Source organism: Camelus ferus, chromosome X (assembly GCF_009834535.1).
Source record: "Camelus ferus isolate YT-003-E chromosome X, BCGSAC_Cfer_1.0, whole genome shotgun sequence".
Lineage (NCBI taxonomy): Eukaryota > Metazoa > Chordata > Mammalia > Artiodactyla > Camelidae > Camelus > Camelus ferus.
The window spans coordinates 14,315,969-14,341,583 of NC_045732.1; the positions used below are offsets into that span (position 1 = coordinate 14,315,969).

The 25,615-nt window shown below is 39.2% G+C and overlaps 1 protein-coding gene across 1 annotated transcript in view; it reads right to left on the bottom strand.

Annotated features, from left to right (window-relative positions):
* Positions 1–25,615, bottom strand: part of MID1 (midline 1) — a 138,651-nt gene that overhangs the window by 25,304 nt on the left and 87,732 nt on the right. Inside the window, exon 3 of the mRNA XM_032475641.1 lies at positions 25,402–25,497. Coding sequence (XP_032331532.1) covers positions 25,402–25,497 — 96 coding nt within the window. The remainder of the gene's footprint in view (positions 1–25,401; positions 25,498–25,615) is intronic.

Here is a 25,615-nt window from a genome sequence, read left to right on the forward strand (position 1 = left end):
CTTCCAAGTCAGACTCAACCTCAGAATCTTTAACATACCATATACATAGCTAGTACCAATTAATGGAAAATTGACATTCGAAACCTATTTGCAATTCTTGCTTTTACGTTTTGAAGGGAAGTGCAATTTTAGCCTGTTAAATATAAAAAATTTAAAAAAAACTAATATTATTCTTTTATGGAGAATAGATTATTATCAATATCTTTTGGACAAATTTTCCAAAAGGAAGATTACAAGATTACATCACATTTATTTAACTTTTCTTTTATATACAGGCATAAACTTTGTATTCAGTCACTATAAAAACATTCACCAGGAAGAGGATGGTTGAATATTTTATTAATCTTATGACATAATTTTAAATCTCATTTCTGGTATACTTCTGAAAGACCAAGGTTCTACAATGAAAGCATGCCATTCTCCTGGAAAGGTAGATCATTATAGAATGCCTTGTATTTGAAGTTTTGAAGACTCATAGTATGTAAGGGAGGGTGACAATTAGCTCATGTTTGGCAACTAGGCTTGGGAAGTACTCTGTACATGCTATTTCCTCCACACCGTGACAATTCTGAAATGCTTATTCACAAACAGAAACCCAGAAATTACAGAGAGCTGTGGGAACTGGAGATAGCATACATGAGTTTTATCATTTTAACACAGCACAGGAGAAGCTGTAGTGTTACAAAGAATGACAACAGTATTGATTACTCCAGCATAACTCAGGAAGGAGACATGGCCCACTCATTAAACTCTTTTGATTTGGGATACATTATTTAACTGCAGTAATTTCACCCTTTATGAATGAGATAAACTGGAAAGCAGGGTCAGGAGTTCAGGATAAAAATTCATTGATGGTTGTTCAGAGAAATCATGTCCTGTTTCCAGAGGCCAGGATTCCTTAAGTTTTATTCCTGGTCAATAAGATATGGCAGAGAAACTACTCAAGATATCTTCTTATTGAGAAGAAGATGGTCACTGGTCATTTCTAGCTAACCATGAGATCATGCCTGTGTCAGATTAGTACCCAGGCATAATTGCTAAATGTTTAATGAACAAAAGAAAAAATTTAAAATGAACTGATGGACAAGTACAGAACATAGAACTCAAGGAACTTAATCACTTGGCTCAGTTTCTCTTACCATTACTTTTTTTTAATTAAAAAAATTTTTTTTTAAATTTATTGAAGTGTAGTTGATTTAAAATGTTAGTTTCAAGGGTACAGCAAAGTGATTCAGCTATACTATATACAGTTATACTATATACATACATGTATAATTTTCTTTTCAGATTCTTTTCCATAATATGTTATGACAAGAAACTGAACATAGTTCCCTGTGCTACCTACTGGTCCTTGTTGTTTATCTCTTTTATATATAGTAATGTGTGTCTGTTTCCCATTACTTTTATGTCACCATTTCTAGTTCCCCTTGAGGCTTCTAGGATCAGTAGAGCTATCTATGGAAATATTTACTTGACACTCTACTACTCTCCAGAAATTTCTTGTCATGCCTTTTGACCTCATACTGAATTTAACAACTGACTACAACCAAGCTGTAAGAAGGATGGGATCATATTGAAACTACAGACACAATATGATGGAGAAAGTAAAATTTCTGGAAAATAGCATCCTATACTTGAAAGGTACCTCCCAAGAATGAGTCCTAACAGCTAAGGAGTACTTGAGCATACAGTCGCAGCAAACCCAACAGGATGCAAGCTCCATGAGGGTAGGGACATTTGGCTGTTGTATGAAATGAGGCATCTATTCCAAGCACCTGGCGCCGTATCTGGCACAGAACAGGCATTCAAAGATATTTGGTAAATGAATGGATAGTGAAAATAACCTTCCAAGAAGAGACAAGGTAAAATGTAATGAAGCAAGTAGCTATCACGATATACTGCAAGTACTCAATATGCAGGTATTGGGTTTATTGGTTTTCTAGGACTGTGTAGATACAAAAGTAAGTCTTAACTATTTAAGGGGGAGGATGTTCATTATTTTTACAGTCTATTGAAATGTACTTCACATATCATAAAATTCACCCATTTAAAGTGCACGGTTTTTACAGAAATCAGTTGCATTTCTTTAAACTAACAATGAAATATCAGAAAAGGAAGGTAAAGAAACAACCCATTTTAAAATCACATGCAAAAAAACAAAATACTTAGGAATAAATCTGACCAAGGAGGTGAAAGACTTACACACAGAGAACTACAAAACACTGATTAAGGGAATTAAAGATGATTTAAAGAAATGGAAAGATATCCTATGCTCTTGGACTGAAAGAATTAACATTGTTAAAAAGGTCATAGTACCCAAAGCAATCTACAGATGTAATGCGATCCCCATCAGGTTACCCAGGACATTTTTCACAGAACTAGAACAAATAATCCTAAAATTTATATGGAATCACAAAAGACCCAGAATTGCCAAAGCAATACTGAAGAAAAATAATGAAGCTGAAGGAATAACCCTCCCAGACTTCAGACAATACTACAGAGCTACAGTAATCAAAACAGTATGGTACTGGCAAAAAGACAAGACACATGGATCAATGGAACAGAACTGAGAGCCCAGAAATAAACCTACACACTTATGGTCAATTAATCCTCAACAAAGGAGGCAAGAATAAACAATGGGGAAGAGACAGTCTCTTCAGCACCTGGTGTTGCAAAAACTGGATAGCTGCATGTAACTCAATGAAGTTAGAACACTCCCTCACACCATATACAAAAATAAACTCAAAATGGCCTAAAGACTTAAATATAAGACAAGACACTAAAAGCCTCCTAGAAGAAAGCATAGGCAGAACATTTTCTGACATAAATCTTAGCAATGTTCTCCTAGGGCAGTCTACCCAGGTAACAGAAATAAAAGCAAAAATAAACAAATGGGATCTAATTAAACTTGTAAGACTTTTGCAAAGCAAAGGAAACCATAAGCAAAACAAAAAGACAACCTACAGAATGGGAGAAAATATTTGCAAATGATGTGACAGATAAGAGCTTACTTTCCAGAATATATAAACAGCTCAGACAACTTAACAATAAAAAAACAAAGAACCCAATCCAAAAATGGGCAGAAGACCTAAACAATCAATTCTCCAATGAAGACATACAAATGGCCAATAGGCACATGAAAAAATGCTCAATATCGCTATTTATCAGAGAAATGCAAATCAAAAAAACTACAATGAGGTATCACTTCACACCAGTCATAATGGCCATCATCCAAAAGTCCATAAATGATAAATGCTGGAGAGGCTGTGGAGAAAAGAGAACCCTTCTACGCTGTTGGTGGGAATGTAGTCTGGTGCAGGCATTATGGAAAACAGTATGGAGATTCCTCAAAACACTAAAAATAGACTTACCATATGACCCAGCAACCCCACTTCTGGGCATTTATCTGGGGGAACTCTAACTTGAAAAGACACCTGCACCCCAAAGTTCATAGCAGCACTATTTACAACAGCCAAGACATGGAAGCAACCTAAATGTCCACTAACATTAATAAAAAAGAATAAAATTATGCCACTGGCAGCAATATGGATGGACCTGGAGATCGTCCTTCTAAGTGAAATAAGCCAGAAAGAGAAAGAAAAATACCATATGATATCACTTATATGTGGAATCTTAAAAAAAAAAAAAAAGACACAAATGAACTTATTTACAAAACAGAAAGAGACTCACAGACATAGAAAACAAACTCATGGTTACCAGGAGGGAAAGGAGGTGGAAAGGGATAAAATGGGAGTTCAAGATGTGCAGATACTAATTAGTATACACAGAATAGATAAACAACATGTTTCTTCTGTACAGCACAGGGAACTATATTCAGTATCTTGTAGTAATCTATAATAAAAAAAATATGAAAAGGAATATTGTATGTACATGTGTATGGCTGAAACATGATGCTGTACACCAGAAACTGACACAACATTGTAAACTGACTATACTATGATAAATATAAATAAATAAAAAATAAAGTGTAGAGTTTTGTGGGGTTTAGTGTATTCAGAGTTCTATAATCATCATCACAATCTAATCTGAGGAAATTTTCCATATCCCCCAAAGAATTTCCACAGCCACTTTCAGTAACTCCACATTCTCACTACCCACCCCATTTCAAGGCTTAGGGGACCACTAGTCTATGTTCTCTCTCTTTATGGGTTTGCCTGTTCTGGACGTTTCATAGAAATGGAATCAAACAATATATGAGCCTTTGGGTCTGGCTTATTTCACCTAGCATGATGTTTTCAAGATTCCTCCGTATTGTAGTATGTATCAGTACTTTATTCCTCTTTATGCCAGGTAATATTCCATTTTAGTGATATACCACATTCTGTTTATCCGTTCTCTAGTAGATGGACATTTGGGTTGTTTCTATTTTTTGGCTACTATATGAACATTTATGTGTAAATTTTTCTGTGTACATATGTATTCACTCTTCTGGAGTACAAGAGTAGAGTTGCTGGGTCACATGTCGACTCTGTGTTTAACTTTCTGAGGAACTACCAAACTGTTTTCCAAAGGGGCTGCATCAGTTTATATTCTAACAAGAAGTCTGTGAGGCTTCCAACTTCTCCACATCCTTGTCAACACATAATACTGTCTGTTTTTTTTTAAATTCATCCTAATGGGTGTGGAGTGGTATCTCATTGTGGTTTTGATTTGCATTTCCTTGATGACTAATGATGCTGAGCACTTTTTCATGTGCTTATCGGCCATTTGTGTACCTGATTTGTATATGTGACTCTTCAGATCCTCTGCTCATTTTGTAACTGGGCCATCTGTCTTACACAATTGAATGGCATGATTTCTTTATACATTCTGGATACAAGTCCTTCATGAGATAGGTGATTTGCAAATATTTTCTCCTATTTGGTAGGCTGTCTTTTCATTTTCTTGATGATTTTTGAAGCACCAAAGTTTTACATTATGATGAAGTCTAATTTATCTCTTCTTCTAGCGTCACTTTTGGTGTCAGAGCTAAGAAACCCAGTCCAAGCTCATGAAGCTTCATGCCTGTTTCCCTCTCACATTCATGTCTCCGAGCCATTTTGAATTAAGTTTTGTGTACAGTAAGAATCAGGGGTCCAACTTCACCCTTATATTTATGGCTATCCAGTTGTCAAAGTACCATTGAAAAGATTATTCTTTCCTCCTATGAACTGTCTTAGCACTTTGTCAGAAATCAGCTGACCATCTGTGAGGTCCTCAGGCTTTGATGTTGTTGCCACCATATTCTGCGCTTGAAGATATTCTGGTTCTGACTAAACTGGAGGAGGCCCCACTAGAAATTCTAAAGGAGGTGCCACAAAATGAGGCGTGGAATACCAGCTCTGCGCATAGGATGCTACCGAGAAAGTCAAGGAGTATCTCCATTTCTACATTTTCCTATTTTGTAAAATGAGGTGAATACTCTCCACTCTCCCAGCCATGTGGGATTGTGGTGGTAAATACATGAAATAATACATGAGAAAAAAAAGGACATTATGAAGCCAGAGACAAACCAGAGATGGTACTGTCTGCACCCAGAAGTAGTTTTGTTAACAGATTACAACTGAGTCTGGGATCCACTTCACTCTCAAAATCATTGGGATTTAGGTTACTCTATCGTAGGCAAAGTGTCTCAGTTGCCATCATGATATGGGGTTCAATTCAATCCAAATTCTGACTATTTGATATTTATGACGAATAGGTATGTTTTACAAAAAAAAAAAAAAAAAAAGTAGACTGAACTCTACTCTGTTGAACCAAAATATGTTTGGAGAAAGCTGATACCACAGCCACCATCATCCCAAAATATAAATTTCCAGAAATTTGGGAACATGATCTGTTAATTTCAGGCCAAGTATTTTCTTTAGATCTTTCAAAGAAGACAGAGTTGACTTGTCTTGGAGAAACCAGGAAAGTTGAATCTCTTTTTCCACTTTGATGAAGCTTCCAAATTTTTCGAACTTTAGCCTACTTCTGTTCCAAAAGGTACAATAAAAGGAGTTGAATGCTCTCCTCTATTTCTAAAATCCTTCCACTACAAAGAAGTTTTCCAGAGTTTGGCTGTTTCATATGTCACTTAAAAAAAAAAGCAAATGATTTGATTGGACTTCATTTCTTATACGGGCTATTAACTCAAATACGGCAGGGTTTATTGGTTACTTGCAGTGTGCTCAGATGTTCCTAGCTCCCAGCTCTCGTCTGGGAGCTGGCAGCTCCTGGTTATGATTTCAGCTTTCATTTCTGATTCACATCTTTTGATTCAGAAACCACTAAGGCTGACAGAAGTGCTCTGAGGAGGGCCAAACTAAGGAGTCAAGAAACAACCGCCAAACCTTCTTTCACCAACCTCCACTTCTACCTTTGTGTCTTAAGTCTCCTTCTTGGTCCTTAACCTAAAGGCAAGACGAATAGAGATATTAGGGATGATGGCCAGTGGCAGCGACTGCTGTAACCACCTCTGGACCACATGCAAATGGGGCACTTATCCTAGAGAGCCCTTGACATCTCAGGACAAAATATAGCTGAAAATTGGACCCTGTTCCTATTCTAGGCTCCTCACTGCTACTTTTTTTTTCCTCATCTCAATCACACTCATGCGTAAATAGCACATCAGCCCCTCATGATGAGAAACTCAGAGTCACTCTCACCTCACCTCTGTGTTGGTCTTGAAATACATCACCTCGGCCCTAACCCCCTATAATTATCTTCCAGTCCTTAGTATTAACTTCATCTCTTTGCAAAATACTCTAAAGCCATTCTTCTAAGGTTAGATCCAATCTCAGTTCAGAGTTGGTTTCTTCTTTCAGGAGTTATGATCGTACCTTTTTTTAGGCCCTAACAAACACCTTTTGGAGGCTGCGAGCTGCTGCAGCTGATGTCACACACGCTCCAGGCATGACGGTTCTTAGAAAGCCCCGCAGCCTTTGCTTTGAAAGAGCCACACACAACTGCTGACCCATTCTCCTCTCCATTTGTTTATTCATTCGAACAACAGCAACTCAGCTCCCACAGTGTCTCAGACAGCATTCCACGTACTGGACATACCTTGGGATCCAAGAGAGACAACTTTCCCATCATCACACAGTTTAACATGTAAGTGCAGGGGAACAGGCTCAAGAAGCCGAGAAATAAATAAAGATTTCAGATCGTGACAAGCATATAAAGGAAATCATGGAGGATAATGTGATAGAAGGTGGCTGAGAGGAGGGTCCTTTTCCTTAGTGGTCATGATCAGGCAGGAATTCTGACAAGTCTTTCGAGGGATGAAGAGGAATCAGCCAAGAGATGTGGAAAGGGTGTTTGCAGGCACTCCTGATGCTGCTTTTAACAGGCGACCTCCTCACAAATGATATGGAGAAGCCTCACTATTCGCAGATTCTGTGTTTGCAAATTTGCCTACTCGCTAACATTTTAAAATTCACTGGTGACCTCCACATTAATACCTGTGGCATTTGCACATCTATTTGCAGATGTGCTCAGAGCATGGACAAAAATCTGAGTCACCCGGCCAGCACCCAGCTGCGGTTGAACAAGGACATCCTCCGCCTTCTTGTCTCAGCTCTCACAGACCTAGAGGATGCAGTGCCCAGAGGTGGCGGCTCTGCGGCCAGGTGGGTGGGGACTGAGTCCCCAGCTGTGGCATCTCTTAGTGAAGCCACCTTAGGCAAGTCACTGAACACGTGCAAACCTCCTTCTCTTGTTTATAAAATAAAGAAAATAGAATCTACCAGGCTGATTTATTTTTACAATTTAAGATTATAATCCATGTGAGGGGTGTGTGTGTGAGTATGTGTGTGCGTGCAAAGAGCAAGGGTTCAGTATTAGCCAGTATTCCTGGGGACTCTACACAACAGAACTTCCGTGAAAAACAAGAATGGATTGTATTTCTCTACTGTCTAGTGTGCCCACAACTGTCCTAAGTATTTTGGGGGCAGAAAGGGGAGGATGGGAAGCGAAGTTACCCAAGTAAGACAGAAGAACAGAGCCTTGATCATAGGGAGTTGCTAACCCACTGCATCTCCTATTCCAAGGGCAATTTTGCGGCTTCTCTTTGACAGACTCTGACTTTATGATCCTTTACAGCCAATGAAAGAACAGTTAGAAAGTCAAATAGAAGTGGAGGAGGCCAGCACTCATGTTCTGTTCTCATCCTGAGAGCTAAGTCAGCACAGGGCTCCCAGCTGTATTAGTGCTTGGATCTGCTACCAAGAAAGAGCCACAGCCCGGTGTAAGTTGCAACTGGGTGCACAGTCTATCTGTCCTTTCTAGAAATGCAGTTACATGTACTCATTCCCCAGAAGAGTTCATGATAACACAAATGGGTTGGCTCTTTTCTCCAGAGTGCTTGGTTAGCCATGCCCAGTAAAAAGTCCCCCTGCTAAGTTTTATGGCATAATACTGTTACAGCATTTCACAGAAGGGGTGAGGTGAAATGGGTAATTTATTATTTCGTTCTTGTCACATATGTATAAACATTAAAGGGATTTAATTACATACACAATTAGAAATTGGACTATGTGTCCGTGAAATGTTCCTCAGCAGTCTGTAAACAGTTTCTAAGTATTTCTAAAAACTTACTCTTTTCATTTGACTTGAATTCAACCGCCAAAGGAGATGTTCAGTGCTGAGCATAAACCTCACTGGATTTCGGACAAGTATGGCCTTAACATCTTTAGAAATGGTTTTCTGGAACTCATTAGGAAACGTCAAAGGGGAAAAATATCGGGCCACTTCTAACAGGTGAAATTAGACTAATACACATTTTAGAAATCTCTAGATTTTCAGAGTAAAACCTTTAAATTCCTCTTGTGAAAAGGATACGCTGACTTGATAGATCACTTCTTATTCATACCCAGTGCAAACACTGAAGTGAGCTTCGGAGAGGAGAGGCCCGATGTGCCGGAGAAAGGAAACTATTTCAGGGTGCCGGGGAAAGGGTGGTGCCGGGGAAAGGGGGGTGCTGGCATCGCACAATTCCAGAGGCCACCATTCACTCTGAATTCCACAAGAATGGTACCCCTTAAGTTTAAGCCTCTAAACCTTGCTGTCTCCTGAAATCACTACCAGTGAGACTGAGGATATAAAGACAAATGTCTACTTTCCAAGTTTGCCTAGAACTGGTCCTCTTGGCAGAAGCAATGCTGTACTGTGATTCAAATTAAGGTGACCTTGAGAAAGGTCCAAACTCTTTTATTTGATGTGATATTGATCTTGTTGCTACTGTTTAAACTCAACAGCACTTTTGTGTCTTACCACGAATATGTCATTTTGAGTCCGCATCCAAACTTACAGGGATGCATTATTATACTTTCATAACACTATTATTTCATACCGTTATATGTTATCATATCCGTAACAATCCCATCTTGCTCAAAGAAGAAAAACACTGGAGGAGTTAATTCCAATCTGCCCAGGACTGGAGCAATGGAAAGACCACCGAGCAGCAGAGAAGCTGACAATCGGGCCAGGGAGACGAGGGCACAGAGAAGCCTGTGTGCGCTGGGCTCTACGCGCTGCTGCGGACTGCTGACCAGGTGCGAAGAGGAGTGGGAGGATGTAAGAGTGCTTTGGGTTTTAATGTCAAAGGCAGCTGTAACGAACATTCCAGAGCCTGGGGCAGAAGCGAGAGAGCCGCCAGGAGGAACAATGAAAGGGATTCTAATACTTCAGTTTGTATATACAATCAAGCCAAGGAGAACTGAGAAAGGGCAGACTGCGTTACTGTAATTCATCTAATATGTTTACATGTAATCTTCATCCTGAAATTCTCTCACACCAGAGTCAAATATTTGTAGACTGAGCTCAAGTCGATGAGAAAGAAAAAAAAAAAAAAAATGGCCACGTTCCCCAGGGTCCCTGTCTGTGGAAGAGAAGCCAGAGAGCAGGACAAAATTTTTTATTATTTAGTATGTTAATTTCATATTGAACATTTTTGATCAAAACTTTTCAAAGCCCAAGAAAGACTTTTCAAAAAATAAAACTAAAAAAGTGGAATCCATTCATAAAATGCTCTGGGAGAGAAGTACAGTAGTGATGGCATGAATAGAAACTGTACGTAATCCGACCCTGACCGCAGAGGGACGTGGTGGAAAGTCATTTGGCCCAGAGGAGACCAATTCTACATATTGACTAACTATCCAGATGGGATTTTGCAATATTTCTGCTATGGGATCAAAAAAGAGCTCCCAGGAACCTCATGATAAATCCTCTTTTCTTGAGGTTTCTAAGATTATGAAGCTTGAATGTTAGATGAGGAAGCAAGATGCTATTAAAAACAGCAACACACTCTGATGAGCGAAGCAATGAAAGTCTTATTCTAAATGCCTGACACTTGGAAGCGTCACACAAAGGAATTTTTCTCCCAAGAGTAGCACACATGACACGCCCATCCAAGATGTGGCTAATACAGTGCATTCTTCAGTATAGCAAAATCGTCACGTGAGGTGCGATGATTTAGAGTGAACAATGGGTGAGAGGAGGCAGGAGTTCAGAACTCCGGGTCCTGGGGAAGTCTTCCAGGAAATGAATGCCAGGTCTTCCTTCCTTACTAGTTGTCTGTTCTTGGGCATCTGCTTAAATTGTCCACTTCTCAAGTTCCTCATCTGCATGATGAAGAAAACACCAGCTTTTAAGTGGTAGAACAGGTGCTCCTGCAGGGGACAGTGGCAATGTCTGGAGATATTTTCTGTTGTCACAACTGGTGGGGGGGGGTACCACTGGCATCTAGTGGGTAGAGGCAAGAGATGCTGCCAACTAAACATCGTACAGTGCTCAGGACAGCGCTCACCACAAAAGAGAATTATCCAGCCCCACACGTCACTAGTGTCGAGGTAGAAACGCTGGGGCGGACTGTGGTGAGAACTAAATGAATTAGTATATGAAAGCCACTGACAAATGCTTGGCTGATAGTAATTACTCAATAAATGTTAACCACCACTATTGTTAATAAGTTTTGTTTATCTGGAATGGCCATACATAATCAACAATTTAAGTTCTAGGACCAGCTGGTCTGTGCCAATTACCTGGGGACTTTCTAGCCTGAATCAAAACTTCCACCCACTGTAACAATGGCTTTGGAAGCTATGACATGAGGACTAATTCCAGAATTTTTGGAGTTAGTTTCAAATCCCCAAAGTATTCCTTATCCTTCTTGATGCAATGAGGGGTGGAGGGCGGGTGGGCAGCAGAGCAGCATCTTCCATGATGTGGAGCAGGAAGTGGGAAACTTTACTGTAAAGGGCTAGACAGCAAATATTTTAGCTATGTGGACCGTATGCTCTCTCTTGTAACTACTCAATGCCACTGTTGTAGAAAGAAAGCAGCCACTGATGATATGTAATCAAATGGGTGTGGCTGTGTCCCAATAAAACTATTTACAAGAACAGGTAACGAATGGTTACCAAAGGGGAAAGGGTAGGGGGGATAAATTAGGAGTTTGGGATTTGCAGATACTAACTCCTATATATAAAATAGATAAACAACAAGGTCCTACTGTATATAGCACAGGGAACTATATTCAGTATCTTGTAATAACCTATAATGAAAAAGAATATGAAAATGAATATATGTATGTATATGTATAACTGAATCACTATGCTGTACACCAGAAATTAACACAACACCGCAAATCAACTATACTTCAATTAAAAAAAAAATAGGTGACGAGTCAGATTTGGCCCTAAGGTTATAGTTTGCTAACCTCTAGCATAGAAGGAAAAACCATGGACTTTGTAGTCAAAGAATTGCAGGTGTGAAAAATATGTTGAATTTCTGGGAGAATGCTTTCTTATTTGCATATTTTCAATGAAAATATCTGTAAACTGTCTGGCACTTAATAGGTGCTTGATAAATTAAATAGTTTTCTTCCTTTAAGGCAGGAATAGATCCAATGACTGAATTCATAGAATTTCAATTTGAAAATGAAAACATACTTGCAGTATGGTTTGTACTTTGCCCATAAGGTCCTGCCAGCTTCTGTCACAGTTGTGACAAATGCTGCTCTTCCCCAATGCTTTTCTCAGAGTACACTCAACTGGCTTCAATCTTACATTCTCGGCATTTATGCCACTGACTTTTCTTTATGTGTTTAATGGTAACTCTGTTCAAAGCTGTTCCAAAATGAAGCAGCAGAATGGAAGGTGTTGCTCATAATTCATTCAAAAACAATAAACTCCTCCCTTCCTTTCTCTTATTAATTACACATTTTATAACGCAAAGGCTCTACACCCTTCCGTTTGGGTTGGGCACACAGAATGAAAAAGAAAAAAAACCTGTTAACTTGTTGTGGGTACTTGTCTCTATCAAGTCTTTTTCATAAAGTTTCTGGTAAGTGGTACGTTTCTATTAAGTGATTTTCAACAAATGTATTTCGTAAAAAAGCAGCTTTGAGATGTTGTGGTCAGAGCTAAAAACAAATAACTATAGAAGAGGATGGTTGAGTGCCGGGGAGGATGGAGGTGATAGGTTTTCAGGGAAGGGAAGTCATTTCTAATGGAAAGAGGAAGCTTCTCTCCCATGACCTTCCATTACTCATTTTCAGTCTTACATGTCATTTCTCATTAAGTGGCATTCTTTTTAGATGTTGTGCCATGATTCCTGAATAGTGATATACTGGAAAAACACAAAGTTGGACTCCTATTCAGGCTTGAGTTCCTCAAGTGTGGGTGTCATCTGCGGTCCTGCAAAGTGGTGGAGAGCGAGGATTGGATCCCTGCTCTTTGGTATTCCTGACAGTGAGTGAAATAGATTTGATTATATCACTGATTAGACTTGCCCTTTGAGGTAAAACTGGAAATTGTTAAGCTTTATTCTGGCTTTCTGATACACCAGTGATATCTACAAAACACCCTGCCTGGCCGTTGTCACTCTAGCGTATAAGCAGAAGCTGCTAGCCTGATTTTTAAATATCTTTGATGCTCAGTATTTAACAGTCACATTTGTTCAAATACAGTCAAAGGAGAGTTTAGAGAAAATGAACATGTGAGCTATGGTCACCGGAGGAAAGGGATCTGTGCTATCATTCCATCTGAGAGAAAGGTCTGTGGTCTGTTCTCCTCAGAGCGGGACATGAGACTAGGATGGAAGTACAAGTTGTTGCTAGGAAATGCCAGTAGGAATGTGGGGAAGCAAGACAGGGAAAGGTATGAAACCAGTGAAGTGCGCTTTTACCAAGACTACTGTGGACAAATGGAGATTAATCCCAGTAGGTAACTTTGGGAAACAGTGCAGAATACTCCAGCTGCTGGCGAAGAAGAGCGCTAGTTATCTGGTACCTCCCATCAGTGGCTGGTGGAAGGCTGCTGGAGGGGGGAGATGGGCATTTACTCCCCTCTGGAATTAGCTAGAAGGGTGGGGTGGGAAAAGCCCCCAGGCAGAGTCTTAGTCTCTTGCAGCTGGAAGCTCTCAGGCCAGGGGACACAGGACTGGTGATGGATGTGGCACTGACAGTCCGAGACAGGAGCGCAGAGGGGACTACGATCTGGATGTTTCTTAAGAGCTGAGGTTATAAGAATGTTCTGTAATCATACAGTAGTGATGGTTAAACAACTTTGTGAATATAATAAAAAAACAGTGAATGGTACACTTAAAAAGGATGAATATTACAACTTTAAAACAGTGAAGTGCATCTGAATTTTAAAAATACTTGGAGCTTATAATGCTGAATAACTAATCTCCAAAACCTAAGTTCCCTGAAAGCATGTCCACAAAATATACAAAGATGCAAACAGATACCCTGCATCAAGGATACAATGCTGATATTGGACTGAATGTGGTGTTAGCTGGCATTTGGTCTTCACAATAATGAATACTGTCACTATCTAAATAAAAACAAAAGCTGTAATGGGGATCAGAGAGCCCTGGTGTTACAGTTGTTGAGTTTGCTCTGTGTCTCCAATGACTTATGGCAAATGGCAGAGCGAGAGAAAGTTTGATATGACAGGGCTTTCTGTCCTCAGCTTGGTCAGTCCTGACTCTGGGGCCACAATATACCTACAGACTTCCAGTTACAACTGACCATAAACGGATCTACCTCTGAGCATGAGGACACCAAGTTCCCTGGAAAAGAAAACTCATGAAATCAAGCAAGTCTGACTAAAATATATGTATTTCTTTATCTAGAGAACCCTTCCTTTTCTATCATTTCAACATTTTAAAAAAAATTGAAGCAGAGTCGGTTTGCAATGTTGTGTTAATTTCTAGTGTACAGTATAGTGATTCTATACTATAGTTACACACACACACGCATATATATTTCTTTTCATATTTTTTTCATTCTAGGCTATTACAAGATGTTGAACATAGTTCCCTGTGCTCTACAGGAGACCTTGTTGTTTTATCGATTTTATATATAGTAGTTAGTATCTGCAAATCCCCCACTCCCAATTTATCCCTCCATCCCCCCATTTCAACTCATTGTGAAATTATTATTGGCTTTACAGCTTTAAGCCACAATATGTCATTTTCTGCAGTAAAATGGAATTGTAAACACTTGAGTTAGGGATTACACAAAGTGCTTCTCTCTCTCCCTCCCTCCCTCCATTATCTGAAAGGTCAACTGCATTTCTATATACAAACCTGACAGATGTGGCCTCCTCACCTCCCTACCTGGGAAACAGAATGCTCTGTTGATATTGTCAGGATCAGGGGGTGGAGAGGAGGCGGCATCCTGCCAGGTAATGGAAACACTGCTTGCTTTCATTTTATTACCAAGAACAAAGCCTTCTTATTGTTTAATAGAACACTTAAAGGCGGACCTCATGGGCATAGTTATGATTTTTTCGAGACCACAAATAAGAGGGATTCTTTAAGGCCATTTCATGAAAAACAGCAGGAAAAAAAAATACTTTCTTCTGCAAAAATTAAAGCAATGCTTTGTTTAAGTAGCCAGAGCTCGACTTCTAGGTTAGCACGCGCGTGCTCTCTCTATCTGCACACTTGAGGGCATTGCTCGCCCAGGCAGCTGTTCTTTTGTTAACCTCAGATCAAGGCTATGTCAGAGATACGAAAGAACCGCCTTCCTTTAGGAGATCATCTCTCTGCCATCATCCTTTTCAGATAACATGCTAAAAGAAGAAACATTTTGGACCCCAGATAAACAAACCAACACTCTCCCATGGCAAACTATAAAACTGAGAACCACACAAATCTTAATTCAGTGCTTATGCGGATTCTGCCAGCAAACTCAACTTCTGATGCAGTCCCTGCTTCTCAGCTGCAAGTTTTTACTTCTCTCTCCCCTCAAAGTATACATTGCGAAAGCTCCTGGTTTCTGGAGATCTTTGCAATCGTCTTAGTAGCTAAGGAACAAAAGCGAGAGGAACTGAGGATGCTCTTATCCCTCCATGGAGGAGGAGGACATGATGGTGTACGAGGATGACACACAAAGCAATCCTACAGATGTGCTGAGTGCCCACGCGGTGCAAAACCCCACACCAGAAACAGAAGTTTGTCCTCTAGAATGACTTCACTAGAAGACAGACAGCAAACATGCCAACTGCACACATAATTAACTGCTAAACCGCCAGCTACAGAAGTTCTACAGCCGTGGGGTCCAAATATGGCAGCCACTAGCCACTTGCGGTTTTTGAGCACTTGAAATGTGGCTAGTGGGAGTGGAGGTGTGCTGGGAGGAAGAAACGCATACGTTAATCACTCTTGTATTGATTACATGTTGACGTTTTGACTATAACGGGTCAAAGAAATTGTGTAGTAAAATTAATTTTACCTATTTGTTTTTCCTGTTTTAAAAATGTGGTTACTTGGAAATTTAAAATTATCTATGTGCTTCCATCATATTTCAACTGAACAGTGAATTGGGAGGCTTAACTGTGGTGGGGGTGGAGGGTGTGTGGTCTTTCCCAGACCTCACCTTCTTCTAACTGATTTCCTTTGTATCTTTCACCTAGTGGGTCTGCATCATCTCAGTCTGAAGCTATCCATGCTTACTTTCCTAGGGTTTTCTCCTGAAACTGTGGTGGTGAAAGTTATTAAGTCAGTAGGAGGGGTGACGGGAGGGAAACTGGAGAGCACTGTCACTGTACAAGATGGGCTTTGCCAAAAGGACGGTGAAAAGTGAATCTAATCTGGTTTCAAAGAGAAGAGGAAAGACCATAGAATTCAGATGTCTGTCAGTTGCTGATTATTTGAGGTTGTGTTTTGTGTGTGTGTGTGTTTGAGGATAAAGGGAATCTGATATTTCTTCAATTAGAAAAAAAGAGTCTGATATCAAAAGTGTCACCCTATAAGCCATCTTTGGACCTAGGTTGACTTGCCACCCTTATCTGTGGAAGTGTTTAGAAGTGTTTCCCTCAAGTTGATTCAAAGTGGCTATCTGGTCATTTTCTAAGGAAAAGAAAGATACTATCCTGCTTCTCAAGGAGTCCAGCCAACTAGGAGAGGGAAGAGATACGCACTTAAAAGATGGTGAGGATTTGTGCCCAAGGACTGCATCTGTATCAGTAAATCACTATAGAGTTTTCCTTACGTTTTTATGTTCAAATTATGAAACTCATTCTATTCATAAATTCAAGAAATTTTACAAAACCAAGAATAATCACTCTCAGGGAATCCCTGAATCAATGTTTACCTCAAGTTGAACAGACTCAACTCCATTAAACAATCAATTCCATCTATAAATTAGTTGATTAAGTTTTTGTGCATATTTTAAAAATTGAGGTAAAACTTACATACAGAAATGTATCAATCTCAAGAGACAATTCAATAGATCGTGATAATCAACAAGACCAATAGCTTAAATCAAGATATAAAATATTTCTATCACCCCAGAAAGTACCCTCAAGCCCCTCTTCTAGTCAGTTCTCACCTCACAGGTAATCATTGTTCAGATTTTCATCACCAAATTCCTGTAACATTTCAAATTGCGTTTATAACTGTAACATATTCAATTTACTTTTTAAGTACCTTAAATGCCTAACAGGACAAAATTAAAACCCTACCAAGGTAAATCTTCCCAAGTCCTTAAGTAGCTCTTAGAAATCTAATAAACTTACAAATGTAGTGAAACTCAAGTTCGACTGAATATTCTAATACTGGCTGGAAACAAATGATTTTATGCTTTCAACTTAAAATCAGAGGTCTAAAATAAATGACATGTTTCAGACAGGAATCTCAAAGCCAACCTGTCCAATTTCTGTAACATGTCATATTCTCTTAAATGCTACAAACCCTTAAAATACAAACATATGTTTTAGTCCTAAACTGTAACACAAAATATTGATTCTGTGGCTATTATTTAGATTTTCATTTTTTAAAAAACAATTCTCAAACTTCTAGGGGAGGAGGGAAAAAAGAACTTTATTAACTGAAAGAAGTAAACTGGTCAGCTCAAAGAAGCTGAGCTTACCAGGTCAAGGATTAATGGTCAATGATTTGAGACTAACTCAAAAGATCTGAAGGCTCACTGGTTCTACTGGTACCACAGATATATACTCATTGGGCCTTCACTATTGTGGGTCAGACAGGGTTTCCAATTCCCCAGCAGATGAGATTGTTTCTGGTCATGAGAATTCCCCCTGAGAATTTTTAATCATGCCTTTCAACTCTACCACCTGGTTTGGGTAGCTAAAGTTTGGTAACCACTTCAGCTGCTTTACCACTCGTTTGGATTCACTCCATTTCTTGACTGGCTGATCCTTGTTATGTCTGGCTTTAAGTCACATTTCTGTGATCACCTGAATGACACTAACCTCAAAGGGCCACTGGGATAATTAAATCAGGAAGTGGTAGCAGGAGTTGGTCAAGTGGTCATTATTGTTTTTCGTGTAGATCTGCAGAAGTCCTCCCACTTTTGTTTTCCCTACACTACAAGCTATACCTCGATGTGGGACTGGAACCACGTGATACAGTCATCAGCTCCTTCTAACAGCTCCAAGAGTGGAGGGGCACCATCTTCCACCTATGTAAATAGATGGAAGGTGTCCTTGAACTTACCAAAGCCCAATACTGAGCTTGCCTACTCAGAGAAATAGGCTACTCTGAGTGTTTTCATCACCTCATATATATGAACCTGATGTTATATCTAGTGAAAAATAGTTTTAAAAGCACAGTAAAGGCTCTATCATAAATTCCTAGGCCGGGAAGTTACCTCACTTGGTTGTAAAAATCTTTATTTGTGTTACTTTTCACTGAAAGCCCTTTACATTCAGTGGTAGCCTCAGGCTTTTTAAATAGCTGAATTTAAAATTTCATATTTCAGTTTCAAACAAAAATAACTAGTGCTACAATTGCACTCTTGTTAACAAACATTTTATATGCATGACTCAACTATTTTGCTGGGAATTTCAAAATTAGAACAAAGCTCTTCAGTTTTCCGAAGGCATTTAGCAATCAAAAACAGAAGTCAATCGAATGAAGGTAAAAGATAATGTGTCCTGTTTCCTTCATAATCTGTAATTATCTTATATAATATCAGAGATAATTTCAGCTTGATTATCATAAAAAGCAATTTTACACTGAAGAAATAATTTAAACTAGGTATGAAGACCCAGAAACAAAAGAGATTGGTTCAGTAACAAAATGAGGGACTGATGCTTAGGATCATGTTTATCTCTAAAAGTCATGCACAGGAGCAATAATGGGACCCAATCTTCTACCCTCTCATCTGGCATCATTCCTCTCACACCTCTGACTCTCCCACCTGGATCCATCCAACAGCACCATCTCATGTGAAAGTTAAACTATTTACAACAGCCAAGACATGGAAGCAACCTAAATGTCCATCAACAGAGGACTGGATAAAGAAGTTGTGGTACACACATACACACACACGAATACTATTCAGCCATAAAAAAGAATAAAATAATGCCACTTGCAGCAACATGGTTGGACCTGGAGGTCATCATACTAACTGAAGTAAGCCAGAAAGAGAGAAAAATACCACATAATATCATTCATTTGGGGACTCTAAAAAGAAAAAAAAGGACAAACGAGCTTACTTACAAAACAGAGACAGGCTCACAGATATAGAAAACAAATTTATGGTTACTGGGGGGAAGGGGGTGTGAAGGGATAAATTGGGAGCTCAGGATTTGTAGGTACTAACAACTATATATGAAATAGATAAACAACAAGTTTCTACTGTAGAGCACAGGGAACTATATCCAGTATCCTGTAATTACCTATAATGAAAAATATGATAAGGAATATATCTGTATACCTGAATCACTATGCTGTACACCAGAAATTAACATAACATTGTAAATCAACTCTACTTCAATAAAAAGAAATTTAAAAAATACCCTGAAACTTCATGTGAAAGCTTAGAACTAAGTATAATAGCCATTTCTTAAATCTGTCACAACCTGTTCTTATTATTCTTTATGTCATGCCAGAAATATCCCTGCTGCTCTCATGCAGTATTTAAATATTTCAAGGCAAGAAGGTTGTGTGTGGAAGAGGGCAGGGGAGACGGTATAAAGAATTCCTCTATTCTCTGGGGAGAAACTACATTGAGACAGGTCAGTACATGAATGTCTTCCCTCTTCATTCCTACTGCTCATTCAGCCCCCCAATTAAGGCTGATTATTTCACATCTAAGTATTAGCCTTGGAAATCTGCAGTACTAATTTCTAGCGTGTCAGAGGGACTGTCTTCAGAGGCATGTACATGTGGATCATGCAACGATCCAAGCCACCTGGTAGGGTTCTGAATATGACACAATAATGCATTCCATCCAAGCTGGAAATATTGTAGATGACAAAAGGTTTGGATGTTTTTTAAAAAAAGTTTCAAAGTTGAAACTTGAGAATGGTATTTTGAAAGTAATATCAAACTAACTAAGCCTTATATTCATTCATTCATAAGATTAATCTCTTATTCCAAACACTGGAAGACTTTCTACTGATGTCTTCCCATTACTCCCCATGAATATACCTAAGAAGGTACCACAATCCAATGCCTTTTATGAGTCAATTTTTTTAAAGGCAAAAGTACTGAATCTAAGTGGAGACATTCAAGCATGTGTTCTATACTACCTTAAAGATAATCAAATTTAATCTCCACTGAGAAAAGCTAAATTTGCGTCATGAATTATCAATTTTAGCAAACTAGAGGAAGGAAACTGGATACAAAGCCATTAAACACATGCAGTAGTCAAAAAATGAATCTCCCCCAGAGAAGACGAAGTTCCATGTAGCCCAACAGTTTCTTTTCTCCTTTGTCCTGAGAATCTTAAGACTTGAACTTAGGAGTCCAGTCTTTACCACAGTGGCTTGTCATAATCCAGTTTCTAAATGCCTTCATATTTGCACTATCACAGTATCCTCATTCCAGAACTGTTTACATGAAGAGCCATGAATAACTGTGGGTTGCCTGATGTGGTTCCAGAATTTGACTCTAAATATACTTTGAGAACATTCTCCCAAGTGCTTGTATGGAGTCGAAATCTAACCCTTATCTGCAGTGACAATGCATTATGACTTTCGACATTCAAGTTGGCCCCTAGCTGGATACACGTCATCCAAGATCAGACACGTGTCCCCAGGATACACACAGCGCATTTGGTGTGGCACCTAGCCCAGGGCAACACACACACAGTGGATGCTCCACATGCACTAGTGGAATGAACAAACGAGTGTGACCATTTAACAAACCAAAGTAACTGACTGCAGGCAAAAATGTACACCCTCACCCAGAAATCTGTGACCACAGCTCACAGATCAACAGTGCCCAGAACAGGAAGAGCAGAAAGTCGTGTTAAGCTAAATTATCCAAAACTTGGAAATAAGGCAAAACAACAACAACAACAACAAAAACCCCCCAAAAACCAGACCGTGAGCCCTTTCAGTGTTATACAGAGCATACCCCAACAAGCCAGCCTCAGCCAATGGCTCCAGAAAAAGCAATTGCCAAGGTTTTCATAGAGGGAGAATGCTTTCACATAAAACTATACAACAAAACTAAACATAAAGGCTTCTCTTTCTTATTGACCCAGCCATTTTTTCCCTTATTTCAAAGTTTATACATTTGAATGCTTTTAGGGCTTGGTGAATGGCTGAAAAAGTATTTTACAGACCCTCATCTGTTTTCCCAAATCAATTTTTACCATTTCTTAAGCTACCATACATAACAGCTCACCTTCTTCTCTCTCAACTCACAGGGCCCAACATCTGAGCAAAATTCAAATGATAAATGACAATTTACCCACAAGAAGCTTGTCACTCAACATGTCACCTTGTGCTGGAAAATCTTTACTGGAAAGCCAAAAAGAAAGCAAACTTCCAATTACAATAAAAGAAAAAAATAGTTTAAAAACTTAGTGTGAAAACAATGGCAAAAGGACACAAAAACGTGATTATAAACAAGGCAAGATAAGCCAAAGGAGCTAAAGCCAGGATTCTGACAGGACGCTGGCTTAGAGAGTGCCGTGCTAGGATGAGCTTGGGCAAGGATGGCGAGGTCAGTGAGGCTTTGTCTTCTCCAAACTGCTATGGCAATGAGTCTCCCTTTCGCTGTTTCTCTCTACCATCTCACTGTGGATTTAGTCACTGGTCACCTATAGTTCCCAAAATGAGTCCTCTTGTGTGTCCAGGTGTTGTATTCACTGTGAAGGACCTTGATTCTCAGAATGTGTGGATAATATGATTTGTATCAGTGATTCAAAGCATTTGCTTAGCTGAACCAAATCCTTTGATTTTTAAAAGGAAATGGGGAGGGGGACGAGATGATGAAGAGACATAGTCCAGATCTGACCTAGAAAGGTGAAGTTCTGCAGATGACCCAAATTTTCATCACTTTTCACGGGCTTCTCCGGTATCCCATCACTAACTCCATACTCCTCCCAAGGCAATTTTCTACTGCATCCTTCTGCTGAAGAAAACAAAACTCTGTGGCTAAACCCCACTAGTTTTTAGAATCCCAGCCACCAAATTACACAAACACTTCTTGGGAGTCTACCTGATCCTGCCCCTTCTATGCCTCTATCCCTCAGTCCTAAACTGCCTTGGCCTTATACCCTCCGTTCTCTAGCTCTGAAAAGATTTGGTACTTACTATCGAAAAGCCAATTTACTTGCTGACTCTCATTTAAAAAACAAGTCATGAAAACAATGAGGATGAGGGGGGAGCCCTTCAAACTCTTTTCATTCTAAAGAAAAGCAGAAGTGAATCCCAGGAAGGAGGTGTGGACTTAGAAGGATGTGGCATTTCCTCAGGATTTGGTGGGAATTCATTGATTTAATTTACAACAATTGAGAGTTGCCTCTGCGCTTTGAGTGTTTTTAGCTCCAGCTGGCATGAGGATTATTTTCCCTCGGAATGCTCATTCCGAACACAAGGACAGCTTCAGGAAGAGGAAAAGGAAGAATACAGTCTAGGAACCTAGGATGTGAACCAGGAAATTCTTTTCCACTGCGCTGATTTAAAAGACTGTCATGCTGGTGCCTAACAAATCACACTACCTTTTTTGGAGCTCACTAGCGCTGTGACATTTTCCCTTGGATGTGCAATTGTTTTGCATCAGGATATCCATCCTATTTTTCCAATAACCAAAAATATCATTTCCTGAAAAGAGTTAGGAGTGCCAGTTGTAATTGGGAAAATTACACAGGACTTCATGTTCCTCGAGCCCTCACTAAATCTTCAAGAGCAAATAAAATTCAAACTCAGCTGCAATACTGAAGTCCACCAAGCTCTCCCCAAAGCCAGTTCCTCCTTATCCACCCTCACACACCTCCCGCTCCTACAGAGTGAACTCCTGGCTTTGTGTACATACACTCTTCATCTCTCCATCCCCATGCCTTAGTTTGCCCTGTAAGCAGTGTCTCTCCAGTCTCTCCGCAGGCCCCAGTGTTACATACCCTCGAAGGCAGGCTCAGGTTGTGTGCTACCTCCCGCAGCCCCCAGCTTGAAGAAATTTCTCACTTCTCTGCAATGCCAAGGTATATAATTCACACCTCTCTTGCGGCGATTCGTTTTCTGTTTTGTATTGTATCGTAGCTGCTCTTTCGTCTTAGTCAAGACAGTAAGTTCCATGCGGGTAGGGTCCTTGGCACCTAGCCCAGGGCAACACACACACAGTGGATGCTCCACATGCACTAGTGGAATGAACAAACGAGCGTGACCATTTAACAAACCAAAGTAACTGACTGCAGGCAAAAATGTACACCCTCACCCAGAAATCTGTGACCACAGCTCACAGATCAACAGTGCCCAGAACAGGAAGAGCAGAAAGTCGTGTTAAGCTAAATTATCCAAAACTTGGAAATAAGGCAAAAAAAAAAAAAAAAAAAAAAAGAAAAAGAAAAAGAAAAAGAAAAGAAAAAGAAGGACTGTGAGCCTTTTCGGTGTCATACAGAGCATACTCCAACAAGCCATCCTCAGGAAGGGTCACCTGACTCTCCAGCCTGCGATATAACAGAGTTTGACTTTCTATTTATTACTGAATAGGGCTTTGTCTCTGCAAAGTTAAATGTTAAGTTAGAAAAAGCTGATGACATGCAAGTTATTTTGCCCAAATGTCACAATTTGATTGCCTCTTAGGTCACTAACCACTTTTGCATCTAACCTAGCTATCTTATTTTTATTTTTTAAAATTTATTTTTTATTGAATTATGGTCGATTTACAATGTTGTGTTATTTTCCGGTGTACAGGATAATGATTCATTTATTTATATATAGGCCATTTTCTTTTCATATTCTTTTTCATTATAGGCCATTACAAGGTATTGAATGTAGTTCCCTGTGCTCTACAGTAGGACCTTGTTGTTTATCTATTTTATATACAGTAGCTGGTAGCTATCTTGTTCTAGCATTCTTTTCACCCTCCCATCCCTTCCCCCTATGTTTGTATGTATCAGTTTGATACCCTCCTTTAAGCCAGCTTTATCATCTTGCAGGAACCTTCATCAAAGATTAAATAAATCTTCAGTGCAGGCTCATGTGATTATTATATGAGATTGAGATGCTCAATTTTTGAAAATTATACTTTGAGAAAATTAATAACTGAATAAGTGAACACGTGTAAAAATAGGTACTGTTGGCATCATTATCTGTCTGCTTATAATTTTCTTTCATTTTTGTCTACAATAAATTTCCCAGATATCACATTTATTCATGCACAAACATTTCTTTTCATTCCGAAGGATTTATCCAGAAATAACAGTAAATGGAATAAATATTCTTTACTCTTTGTCTAGAATAACTTCTAATGGCATGTGTGTCTATCCAAAAGTCTGCTACAATCAATTCAGTAACTGCTTTTTAAAAAAGCCTCTATCTCAACTAAATACCGAATTTTTTGAGATAAAAATAAAATCTGCCTGTACATTTCTTGAATGACACATCTATCATTTGAAATTACTGAACATTATAGAATGTAATTTTACATGTTAGGATGAACAGCATTTTGTAAGTTCAAGCCATACTAATGTCGCATTAGGAGCAAGACAATTGTTCTGAAATCACTGCAGGCAATAATGGAAACCAGACACTAACGCTTTAAGAAGTAACTAGCTGAAATTGAATGAAATAATCACCCACTCCATAAAGCATTTCTAAGATTTCCCCATAAAACACAGGTAATTTTTTTTTACCTGAAGAGAAATAATTCTTTCTTATTGTCCTAAACATCAAATGCCACCACATCATAAAAATAAAATACAGCACATGGATCAGTTTTTTGTTCATCCACTTAATTCTGTAATACATAGTCACTTTACCCTATAATAATGAAAACATTATGCTTGTTCGCTATTATTTACAATGTTGTTTAATCAGCAAGTCTCCAAATGTTCCCTGGAAAGATCACTGCCAGAAGTGAATCTGTTCTAAGCGCAGGGTTGGAAAGATCTGGGTTCTGCAACTTGACCTTGCTGTCACTGCTGCCTGCACACTCTTGGCTTAATCCCAACACACTGCAATTGTGGTCAATTTCATGGAAACCCATCTGACAACCAAGATGTATTTAATACACCCCAGTAGCAGGTTGAATTGTATCCCCCCCAAAAAGTGTGTCCAAAGTCCTAACTCCCAGTATCTGCAAATATGATCTTATTTGGAAATGGGGTCTTTGCAGATGTACTCATGTTCAAGTGAGTTCACACTGGAGTAGAGTGGAGCCTAATCCAATGACTGGTGTCCTTGGAAGAAGGAGATTTGGACACAGACACAGAGACACACAGGGAGGGTGATTAAAATCTACAGTATTAGAAATGCTAAGGAAAGCTGGATCAGGGAGAGCTGTGATGAGCGTGTGGGCAGACAAAGCACTGGATGGGGAGAGATGCTCTGAGGTACTAGTACCTTCCAATTTCATCCATCTTAGCTATCTGGCTTCTGCAAACCATCTAATTTTAAGAAGATACCCATTTTAGAAATATATAGGAGAGGGTATAAAAACCGTGATCTAGCAGTTTTCATGTGAAAAATACCATCCAGAGATACTCACCTCAACATGTTGGCACGTTTGGATGAGTTTAGCCAAAAGGGTCTCCAGTTCCGTGTTCCTCTTAATAAGGTTGGTGAGGTTACTCTCTAAGTTTTGCTGTTCAAAAAGAAAGAGAGGAAAATATTATTCTGCATTCTTTTAATACTTTAGTATACACAAAATTCCTCATGCTCAGGAAAACGGATACATTTTTTAGAAATCTCAATGAAATCTA